Here is a 12,190-nt window from a genome sequence, read left to right as displayed (position 1 = left end):
CCTCCTGAGTTGTGGGGATTATAGGCAAGCACCTCTGTGCCAGTCTCCACTGGACCTTTTTGTTACAGCAGCCAAGCCTAACCCTTACTAAACACAGAGGAGAAGAGTGTGGCAGACATGAAAGCTTCCCAAGTTAGCACAATGGTCTTCTCCACTAGACCTTGATGACCTGCCACAGAGAATCACTGGACTGTCATCCAAGGGGCAGCCTCAGAAGGAAGCAGTGCACTATATTGGTTAAGACCAAATTGGACAGGCCCAAGTTTGAATTTTGGTTAAATGTTTATTAGTTTTGTGCACTTTGGATACTTTTAATAACAGATTGAGTCTGTTTCCTCTTGTGTAAAAGGATAATAGTACTTACAAGGCTATGTAAGGATTCTATGAGGGGACGTAGATCAAGGACTCAAAAATGTTTACTGTCGTTAATGTGATCAACTTACATTTGGTCCTGATTTTTCCTCTTGGAAAAGGAAGTTAATATTCTGAGTTTTCCACAAAGCCATAAATATTTAATATTTCCTAAATAAATTAAAAGATACTAAAGACTTCAACACACATATATTAGTCAGTCTTGTGTCACTAAAATTTAAATATCTGACACAGGCTACTCATGAGAAAGAGGTTTTATTAGGCTCACAGTTTTGGATGCTCAAGGTCCAAGATCAGGAAGCATGGGGAGGCAGGGAGGGAGGCACACTGAGCTGGCTGGCCTCTGGTAAGGGCGTGGATGATGACGAACCATGGCAGGAGCTTGAATAGAGCAGGGGGTCACACCTCTCACTGCTGAGAGAGAGACTGTTGTCCCACAATCCCCTCTGAAGGCACACCTCCAGTGACCTTGGGACTTCCTACTAAACCCCACCTCTTAAGGGTGCACCTCCCAACAGCAGCTCCCTGCTGACCAAGCCTTTAATCACAACCTTTGTGGAGACCAGCCATATTCAAACCCTAACAATACATAACATTTCTTAAGTATCTACTATGAGCCAGGGACTAGGAAGACAGAGATGCCCTGGTGGAAATCTGTTTTTTGCTTTGATCCTCAGAAAGCCTTTTTCGGGATCATAAGCCAGAATCCAGTTCACCTAACGAATGGAAATCCACCTTAACTAGAAAAGAAATTCTGACTTTTATTTTAGTACTGTGGATTGAACCCAGTGCCTTATGTGCACTAGGCAAGCGCTTCACCACTGAGCTACATTCCAACTCGTTTTTTTTTTAATATTTGCTTATTTTTTTTAGTTGTTGATGGACACAATACCTTTATTTTATTAAGCTATTCATTTTTATGTGGTGCTGAGGATGGAACCTAGGGCGTCGAACGTGCTAGGAGGGCACTCTACCGCTGAGCTACTACGTACGCCAGCCCCTATATTTCAACTCTTAAATTTTTTTTTTTTTTTAATTTTGAGGCAGGGTCTCACTAAGTTGCTCAGGATGGATTTGAACTGTGGTCCTCCTGCCTCAGCCTCTGTGGGATTACAGATGTGTCCTACCACACCGAGCTCAAGTTTCTTAAAATCCAATCTTGACAGACACCTGGAAAAACATTCTGTGCCTCCTGTTGCTCCCTGACTCAGCAGAACACTTGAGGATGTTTACAATTTGGACACAACATCCTTTCATTAAAGATATTAATGATATAGATTGATTGTTGCACGACCCAGGCACTACACGGAGGACTTTACATGTGTTGTCTCATTCCATTCACACCTAACCACAGGCACCATGCCGTAGCTCAGTTTTCTCACCTGTAAAATGGGGATATTTTATTTTCCCCACATTTTTTATTGGTGCATTATATTTGTACACACTGTTGTGATTTGTTGTTACATATCCATACATACACACGATATACAACATAACAACTTAAATTGGCTAATAACACTTCCCAGCACTTCCCTGCTCAAAATGGGGACAATCTAAAAAAAAAAAAGCACTGGGAACAGTGTCTAGTATAAAGTTACCTTTTACGTGACTGCATGACCAATGTAATTCTGCAACCTGTACACTCAGAAAAATGAGAAATTATATCCCATCTGATTCAAATGTATGATAAGTCAAAATCATTGTAATGTCATGTGTAACTAATTAAAACAAATGAAAAAAAAATTAAAGTTACCATTCAACTAACAGTAGCCATTAGTCCATCATCCCTGTTTTACAGATGAGAAAGTTGAAGTTCAAGGAGGTTAAGGAATTTGCCCAAGGCTACAACTCATTAATAAAGGTCTAATAAGGAAGTCAGGCTTCAGTGCCCAAGCTTGCCCCTGAGGATCTGCATTCAACCTAGAGCCGCTCTACAGCTCCCTCCCCTGTATGAGCCTCTCTGACTTTCCACCTAAGGGGTCACTCTGCTGATGGGAAGCTTCCCTTCCTGCTCCTCTGGGAAGGCTTCCTTGTGCCCCTTCCCCGTGACCTCTCTAGGCAGAGGCACATACCGCCACTCTGTAGCTCTCAGCCTACTCCATGGGCCTCTCCACTCCCACCTCACCAACTCACACCTGAGAATACACTATTCCCCACACCCGAGAGCAACAGTGTCCCTGTCACCTTTGGCTCCGCCAGGCCTGGTTGGCATGGAGCAGACCTCCATGAATGTTTGTTGGATTTGTTGGGAGCCAACTCCAGCGAGGAGTCAAGCCAAGAGTGGAGAACAATACCTGCTGGCAGAGACAGCCTGCCTAACAGCATATACTCCAGAGTGGACATGCTCATGCACGCTTCTGGCAAGGGCCTCCTGACCATTTTGCCATGACTTCCAGTCCCTTGGCCCTGGCTCTTCCTTTGTCTCCTGCCTGTCCCCAAAGTTAGCCAGTGATGGGGGTTACCCCTAGGGCAGCCTGTACCATCCACAGCATGAGAACAGGCTTTGCACCTCCTTAATTCATTTATTCAACAAAGATTCATGGGCACCACCAATAAGGCAGGCATAGGTCTGGGTCTTGGGTACAGAGTGGAGAGCAGACCATGCAGTCCCTGGTGTCATGAAGCTTACATTCCAGTGGAGGCAACAGTTAACTAACAAGGTATGTGATTATACATCTCCACATAAAGGTAAACAATAGTTAATTAACTATTCAAGTCCAGTAGTCAGGGAAGGCCTCTCTGAGGAGGTGATATTGAAGTCAAGGGTCTGAAGAACTTGGCCCTGCAAAGGGTAGGGAAGAGCATTCTGCGAAAAAGAGAACAGCATACACAAAGTCCTGGAAATGGGAGTGAGATTGCTATGTCGAGGAAATGAAGGCAGGTTGGGGCCAGAATCCAGGAGCAAGTTTGGGACTAAAGAAAAATGAGGCTGGAAGTGGGGTTGGGACCAGACCAAGAGAGAAAGAGTTTGGATTTTATCTTTAGAATAACCATGTAACAGCCAGACGTAGCCAGTCTCAGCAACTCAGCAAGACCCTGCCTCAAAATAAAAATAAAAAAAAAAAAACAATACAGGCTAGGGATATAGCTCAGTAGTAGAGTACCCTGGGTTCAATGACCAGTACCCCCACCCAAGAAAAAAATATATAACAGGGTAACAGAAGAGAGTTTGGACCAGGGGTAATACAATGTGATCTGCGTATTCAGATTCTCTCTGGTTGCTGTTGAGAACTGTCAGACAAGGTAAGAGGTAAGGGAAGAGACCTTGTGGACTGGGACAGTGATCTGGGGGAGAGGTGATGTGGCCATGCCAGGGTGGTGGCAACAGGTCCAGATATAAGTGGACAGACTCCAGAGACATTTAAGAGTCTATTGGAGTTTTCTCAAAAAACTCAAAAACTCTATTGGCTGTCTACAACACCCCCACAGTGGGGCAGGGTGAGGGGGGAGTTGGGGCACCTGGAAAGCTTGGGAATAGGGAAAAAAAAAAAGGATCCCACTCCCCAGCCATGGGAACACACAACCACTTTCCCACAATCTCCTGAGGAGAATGAAGTTAAGGCCCAAGATGCTCAAAGCGCCAGGCCATTTCCACTTCATTTCTGTGGTGGTGATGCACTGTTTAGAGCTGGGTACCTGCAACATGGAAATGTGTTTCCCACAGCCCAGGTAGCAGTGAATGCTGGGTTGGATGCTAAAGATGGTCCTAGCATCCTGGGAGCAGCAGGAGAGCAAGGAGGGGGAGATGGAGAAGTAGGGAAGTGTTGAGGGAGGAGCTGGAGAGTTCTTCCCATCCTGAGTTTGCCCCTTGTGAGAAATCGAAGTCTGGTCTTTGCCTCTGTCACCCTCTCTGTTCCCCTCTCCCCACTTTTGGGAGCCTGTGGATCTGACCTGCCTTCTCTCTATCCATCTTCCTCTGGCACATCCCCTGCCAGTGGCCCGCTCTCTGCAATGTCACCTCTCCTGGCTGAAGCACTTCTCAGAGGTTGCCACAGGACAGCAACCTCATCAAACTAGCTCTGCTTAGCAGTAAAAGAAGTACTTACCTCTTTCTCCCTCCTTGAGGAATTTCTCTTTTCAAAAGAGCTTTCTGGTTACTCAAATTGATCTCTGCCCCACTGCTCTGAAAGGGCCCTTTGCCTCCATGGTTTCTGAAAACTCTATTGATGGAGCCTGCTCAATGCAGCCTCTGGGGAAGGTGGTTCCATCAAAGGCTGGGGGTGAGAGAATCTTACCCCAGGGTGCAGGGGACATCAAAATATTTAATAACCAGTATGACATGCACACCAGTGAATTGCCAGCTCCAGGACCCCACAGCCTTGGGTCTGTCAGGCATTAACCAGATCATGGAGGTCCTGGGGAAATGCCAGGTGGTGGGGGGCACTGGGAGGCACTCGTGGGAAGCAGTTGTTTACCAACAAGTTCAGAAGTGTTTCTGCACTTTATCAACTGATATGGCAATCCTGAAAGCAGGTTCAGTCTGCTATTCCTCTGGGAAGGGTCGCTGGGCCATTTATTCCTTCTGTTAGAGGAAAATGGCCCAAGGCAGAGCTGGGGAATGGGAGCTGCCTCTGAGCAGAGCCAGCTGTGTGGAATCTGGGTGAACAGGCTCTCAGGCCCTTGACCCCCTGCGTGACCTTGAAGGGCCCAGATGCCTCTGAGTGTTCTTCCTTCTGCCCCTCCTCACTGTTATTTTTGTTCAGTCTGACAGCCCTTGGCTGTGGCAGCAGTCTGGGCTCTCTGAGCCGGATGCAAACCAGGCGGCTCAGACGTCTGGTGCTGAATCCCAAGAGGATGCCTCTCTGGGTGCCATCACGTGGTCCCTCCACACTGTGTCCCCATGGGGAAAGACCACACACCCAGGAGCTGGGTTCTCTATTCCTCAATCCTGACTCCTGCCTGGCAGTGAGGACACCCTGTCACAGAGCTTTGCCACTGCTCAGAAGCCCCCTGGCCTGGCTTTTTGAGCCAGATGTGAGCAGGGAACTCTTAGTCTCAAGGACAGTGGGTGTCTGCAGCTGGAGGGAAGTAGAACAGGACCTGCTGGGCTTCCGTCATCCAGGCTTGGTTGTAATAGAGAATGGGTTTGTCCTGTGGTTCACGGTGATGGGGTAGGCAGGGGCAGACAGGGTGCCCAAGAGACCTCTTAATGGCCTCTGCTCAGTTACCATCTCCAGGAAATGAGACAGACAGTATGTTCCAGTTCCTTGGTCTAGGATGGCTACAGCCAGTCACTGTTCCTGACTAGGGTCTGACCTCTCCATAGAGGCAGCCAGCCTTGGACCATGGCAAGCTTCATGGTTCAAGCTTCCACCCCAGACCCATGGTTCATGAATACTGGGCAGGAGAGGGGGCTGGGCACAGCTCTTAGGGGCTCATGAGGCACTATGACTCATCTGTGCAGGTGAGAAACGGGACGGAGCCTCTGAGATCAGAAGGGGTCCATGGGAGCCGAGTGGACAGGCTGGGCTGAGCGGTGAGGAGGAGAGAGCTTCTGGTGGGTGAGGAAGGTGCTTTCACATAGAAGCCCATCCGGGAAGCAAAGCAGAAGAGGCTGCATCGTTTTTAGAGCTTCTGAAATAAGAACCTTTCTTGTGATCCTGGGAGCCTGGGGGTGGGGGAGTAAGCTCAGAAAGCTCCAATTTCAGTGATTTCAGAGACCCAGGAGTGGTAGAGCACAGCACCTGCAGGCCTCCCAGCTGGCCCTGTGGGAGATGGACTGGAGACTGGCACAGCCACATAAGCTGCGGAGCCCACAGCACCAGGGGATCTTGGGGAGGAGGACTGCAGGAGGGGAACGGTGTGGCTGCTCCTGGCAGCCCTGCTGCTGGAGGCCATGGGAAGAGGGGCAGCTGGCCTCTCTGGGGGGCGGGCCCTCTGGGTGGAAGATGCCCCTCGACTGGGCAATAAATTCCTCCGGGCAGGCAGGATGGTACCAGTGGCCCTGCGAATGGGTGCGGTTCGGAGGGCTGGGATGGGGTAAGCAGGAGAGGAGGTGCTGGGGAGGACAGGGCCAGGCACACTTCCCAGGATGGTGAGCTGGTTGCTCAGGGCTGGCAGCCCTGGACAACTATGGAAGAAAGACCAGGGCCAAGCAGGGAAAGCCAGGGGGCCAGCAGGCGTGGGCGAAGGCTCCATCTCAGCCGCGTAGCTGTTGAGGTGGGAGAGAAGGCGAATCCGGACAGGGTCTGCTCGGCTGCTGGGCCCTTCCAGGACCCCCAGGTACCTGATGACCTCAGTGAGGCACTCGCGAAAACCAATGCTCCTGAAGTCAACTGCCAGGGCTCGGGCATCAAAGAATCCTGAAAAGTGAGGCACCATGAGGGCATGCTGGGGTGGGGGGACAGGCAACCCAGGGTCAGATGGTGTTCTGAACATGCCCCTTCCATTCACTCCCTGGGTGACCTTGGGCATGTTCTCTCACCTCTCTGAGCCCCCATCTCCCCGTTGGTAAAGTGGGAATAAAAATCTCTACTTGGAGTCGGGTGCAGTGGTGCATGCCTGTAATCCCAGTGGCTCAGGAGGCTGGGGCAGGAGGATCTCGAGTTCAAAGCCAGCCTCAGCAAAAAACAAGCTGCTAAGCAACTCAGTGAGAGACCCTGTCTCTAAATAAAATACAAAATACTACTTAGCTGGGGATGTGACTCAGTGGTTGAGTGCCCCTGAGTTCAATCCCTGGTATTCTCTCCCCACCACACTCACACACACACACAAAACAAAAAAACCTTTACTTGGGATGGTGAGTTGTGAGGATCAAAAGAATTAAGTAAACTATGCAACATTATTAAATAGATTGCTTTCATCACAATTCATAAGTAATGCAAAAAAGAAACTCTGTGACCAAGTTCACTTAATTAAGTAGATGCTGACCAGATGTGAAAAGACCGTGCCTGTACAGGTATACAATAACCTGTCTGCTAATGGGGGTAGATTCAGGGAGGGGAGGGAGGAGGTGACAGCAGCCATTAGAGCTTGGCGGCCCCTTGGAGGAGGCAACAGAGTGTAGCAGTGAAGCATGAAGTCTTTGGAAGCCAGGCTAGCTGGGTTCAGATCCAGACTCCACTACTTAGCTAGCTGGCTGCCTGACTGGGCAAGTCTCATCTCTCCTGGCCTCAATCTCCTTAGCTCTAAGTGGGCAGACAATTGTTCTTGAAAGTGAAGTGAAATGGTTCACAGAAAATGTTCCATAAACAAAAAGTTTGCTATCACCTATATCTCATGCTGCATTTGTTTGTCCCCCCAGCTTAAAAGGTGGTCCAGCACTCAAGATCTGATCCTGACCCTCAGTAGCTGCAGCAGGCCAGGGGCCCTCTCTTTGGCCTGATGTCAATGAGGGTCAACCAGGTGGACTGTCCCTGCAGGCATTCAAACCCTCATTGTCTCTTCACACCTGCCACTCTCTCCACCACTTATGGGCAAAGACAGAACAGCTCTGGCCGGTACTGTCCTCATGACTGGCAGCAAATATCTGGGCCCTAGTTCATGGTTTAGGCTCCTCCAGAGGGACGGCTTGGCAGGAAGACTGTGTTTGGTATGAAGCCAACTTTCATATAAGACCTGGCTCTGCTGGATATTTAGCTATGTAACTCACAAATCCCTTTACCTGAGTGTTTTGTTTTGTATCTGCAGCACTGGAGATTGAACCCAGGGTCTTCTTGCACATGCTAGAGAAGTGCTTTACCAGTGAGCTACAACCCTACCCCTTTTAAAAATTTTTAGTGAGACAGGATCTCACTAAATTGCCCAGGCTGGTCTCAAACTTGTGATCCACCTGCCTCAGCCTCCCAAGTAGCTGGGATTACAGGTGTGTGTCACCACACCTGGCTTCACCTTGATGTGTTTGTTGCTCTTTTAAAATTAATATCCGCTGAATTCTTACTAAGTACTTCATTGTATTATTTAATATAATCCTCATAAGCTCTATTGTTATCTCCATTTTGGAGATGAGGAAACTGAGGAAGAGAGAGGTTAAATCATTTATATGAGGTCATAAAGCTAGTAAGTAGAAGAGCCAGGATTCAAATCCAAAGCCTGTGTTTTCTCTAAACCACAATTCCCTGTCTTCCCATTATTCCTGAGCCAGAAAGTAGTGAGGACAATCCCACTCTCCTGGTTTTCGTGAAAAGAAAAAGCAAAAGCATTTTGAAAGCCATTGAATGCTGCCCACATATTAGTCACAACTTTTTTTTAAAAAAAAAACCAGGATAACAGGAGTTGTAATTTGAAATATCTCCCCTATGAAAACTTAGTAACAGAAATCTCCACTGTTAGCAATGCATTCCTTTAACAGAAATTCTCAAAAGCAAGGATCACCTGCATTAGGTTTACTGGGCAGGCTTGTTAAACTTGCAAATCCCTAAACTCCACTCCAGATCTACTGCCCCAGAATCTCAGCAAGGTGGCCCAGGAATCCCAGGTGTGGGAAGCTCCAGGTTGGGCTACTTAAAATGCAACTGTTGGCTGGTGCAGTGGCACATGCTTATAATCCCAGCAACTTGGGAGACCGGGGCAGGAGATTCACAAGTGTGAGGCCAGCCTCAGCAACTTAGAGAGACCCTGTCTCAAAGTAAAATAAAAAGGAATGGGGATGTGGCTCAATGGCAGAGAAACCCTGGGTTCAATCCCCTGTACTACACACACACACACACACAAAAAAAAAAAAAAAAAATAAACGAATAAATAAATAATAAATAAAAGAAGAAGCAAGNAGGGCTACTTCCCTGGCTCCTCAGACTTGTGTACAACACCCACGTGGGGTCGTCCGCCTGGGTTGCACCGCAGCTCAGACATCTGGGACTGCAGGGTCGGCTTCCCAGCTTCCAAAAAAAAAAAAAAAAAAAAAAACGAATAAATAAATATAAATAAAAGAAGAAGCAGCAGCAGCCACTGTCCCTGTCCTCTTCCAGGGTAGCAGGTTACCTTTGGGACTTAAGTCTTTGTGGCCAATGTTTTTCAAGTTTCCCAAATATAAAAACACCAAACAGAGAAACTTCGGGACATATTTCTTTTTGTCTGCAAGCCTTTTTAACGCCACAATTCCATGATTTTATTGTGGTGGACTAGTTTAGAATAACCAAATGAGTGACATTTATGTTCTACTACAATCCTGACACCTGCTGTGATCAGGGAGTATCCCCACAACACTGCCCAGGACATAACAGCAGGCCAGAAGTCTAGACCTACAGGAAGTGACACCAATGAATCTCCTGTGGCTAAGAATTTCAGGCAGGTCTCTCCCAGGATTTAGGAGGGCCACAGAGTGAGACCCCAGTGAGAATTAACTCCCTGAGGCTACTCCTTAGTGAGGCCCTGGGGGTAAGTTTGTTCCACTTACCACAGGGGAATAGTTTTTTACACAGAAGACAGATCCTCCAAGGTCTAAGACTGGAAAGAGCTGAGTTGAGGAAAGGGTTGGGAAAAACAGAGACACTGGAAGTGGGGAAGAAGATGCTAAGAGACAAATTTGGTGAATATTCAACTGGGTTTGCTTTAGCCCCTCTGGAGACCGTGAGCTCCAGGGGGGCAGACACCATGTCTACTTGGCTCATCACATATCCCCATGGCCCAGCCTGAAAATATTTGTCGTGCAAATGATTCCCAAAAGAGAAGAGCATTGGTACCTGTCCCACCAGTGGCATGGAGCATTTTCAAGTGATCCACCGTCATCTGCAAGACCTCAGCTTTCTCCAGCTTGGAAGAACCCTGTAGGTACAGAAGGCAGGGAGATGCGGCTCCAGCTGACTTCTGTCGCTCTCCTCCTCTGCCCATTATCATGTCTTGATTTTCTCAACTCTTCCTGGTTTTCCCACCACTCGCATTCAGGATCCTGCTTTGGCCAAGATCTCCAAATCTCACAGATGCTCTTTATTTCTCACCTCAGTCTTCCTGTCTGCAGCACCACTCAGCTTCCTTTCTGAAACCTCTTCTCCCTGGACTGCAGCAACACCACTTCTGCTTTCTCCTTTCACTTTGCCTCTTGCTCTGCCTGTCCCTTAAATGGGTGCTTCCCCCAGTGGGCACTGGCCTACTTCTCTTCCAGCTCTGCCTGCTCTCCTCCAGGATCTCATCCACCTCTGTGGATTCATCCCTCACCAGAATGCCACTCAGACATCCCCACCTGCCTCCCAGAGCAGTGCTCCTGGGAATACAAGATCAGCCTCAGCGTGCTCAAGCCCTAGCTCATCATCTTAGTTCCAGAGCACTTGCTCTTCCCTTGTTCTTTCTTGGGAAATGTCTTCTAAGTTCACAGACCACCTGGCCTCTCAGAGAAACCTCAGGGTCAGACACTCTACACGACACCTGAGGGCAGACACCAGGTCTAGTTCATGGCTGGTCCTGTGAAGGTTTCAGTGAACATATGTGGAATGACTGAAGGAAGGCAGACGACCTGTGACAGGTGCCTTTGAGCCTAGGGGAAGAATCTTTGAAGCTGTTGCTTCAACTGCCTGACTCCTCGCTGTAGTCCCCCCACCGCAACATGTTCATGATACGGCACTCACTCCCTGAGCAGCCTGCTCCACTTTCAAACAGCTCTGGAAATGTCAGGAGACAGTCACATAGTCCTGTGCTCTGACTCTACTCTGCTCCTTGCTATCTGGGTGATCTAGTCCAAGTTACTTCTTTCTCTGCTTCAATTTCCTTACTTGTGCAATGGGCAGAACAATTGTTACCCTTCAGGATCATTTTTAGGATTCCATTCAAATGGACGTAAAGCCACAATACCTGAGGCACCTCACCAAGCATGAATTTGCATTCCCTTTGTCCCCTAGCTGGTGACAGATATTCAGACATGATCACAGCACCTCAGGCAGCTGCTACCCTTCAATAAGAGATACCATGGGAAACAAACCCTATCTGCCATCCACCCAGTATTTCCAGTGGCACAATCGACAATGTCACATACCTGTTTCTCAAAGGCAGTGGGGACTAAGCGCCGCAATTCAGAAAGGCTGCTGTTTATGCGATCTCGACGCCGTTTCTCTATGATCTGAAAAGCAATGACAAGATGTAGGCACTTGTCATGGTTTCCAATGTACCTTGATGAATGCTGATTTATATCTTTTCTCACAATATTGTTGTGAGCAAGTTAATGTTTTACCTTTTTTTTTTTTTTTCCAGTGCTGGGAATTGAACCCAGGGTCTGTCACATGCCAAGCAAGTGCTCAACCACTGATCTACAACCCCAGTCCTTTAAAGGATTTTTATTTTGAGACAGGGTCTTAATACATTGATCAGGTTGACCTTGAACTTGAGTTCCTATTACCTCAGTCTACTGAGTAGTTGGGATTACAGGCATGTGCTGAGGCATCTGGCAGAAGTAAAACTATTCTTGCTTTATGGAGAAGGAAACCAAGGCCCATAGAGGAACTATAATTTGCTTAAGGTCACAGAGCAATACAGTGCAGCTCAGATCTCTTACTTTAGTCTGTAAGAGTGATATGCAAATTGTTCAGGCACTGGTACTGCAGGACACCAACAAAATGGGAACACCAGCCACAACATTGAAGCTGGCCCTGGGGGCCCCTGTTGGGCCAGGGTTACCCCTTCAGTTGCTGGGTCAGAGGCAGTCTGAAGAGCCCTAGGTATTGTTCTCTCCAACTGTAAAGGGCTCATTCACACTATCTCCTCCCTCACAATCCTGGTAGCAGGCCAGGCGTGGTGGTGCCCGTCTTTAATCCCAGTGGCTCAGGAGGCTCAGCAGAACCCTGAGCAAGACCCTGTCTCAAAATAAAATATAAAAAGGGCTGGGGATGTGGCTCAGAGGTTAAGTGGCCCTTGGTTCAATTCCCAGTACCAAAAAAATAATAATAATAATAAT

General features: G+C 48.0%; 1 protein-coding gene across 1 annotated transcript; it reads right to left on the bottom strand.

Annotated features, from left to right (window-relative positions):
* Nucleotides 1-611: 611 nt before the first annotated feature.
* Nucleotides 612-11,443, bottom strand: Heyl (hes related family bHLH transcription factor with YRPW motif like; the record flags this gene model as incomplete). The annotated part of the gene is made up of 3 exons (XM_015484731.2): nt 612-6,674; nt 9,993-10,074; nt 11,276-11,443. Coding segments are annotated over 3 exons (924 nt in total), but the record flags the coding sequence as incomplete, so codon positions are not given.
* Nucleotides 11,444-12,190: the final 747 nt, after the last annotated feature.

This window comes from Marmota marmota, unplaced genomic scaffold (genome assembly GCF_001458135.2).
Source record: "Marmota marmota marmota unplaced genomic scaffold, marMar, whole genome shotgun sequence".
Classification (NCBI taxonomy): domain Eukaryota; kingdom Metazoa; phylum Chordata; class Mammalia; order Rodentia; family Sciuridae; genus Marmota; species Marmota marmota.
The sequence above is the reverse complement of the archived record's forward strand: the minus strand, read 5'-3'. Positions and strand labels throughout refer to the sequence as shown.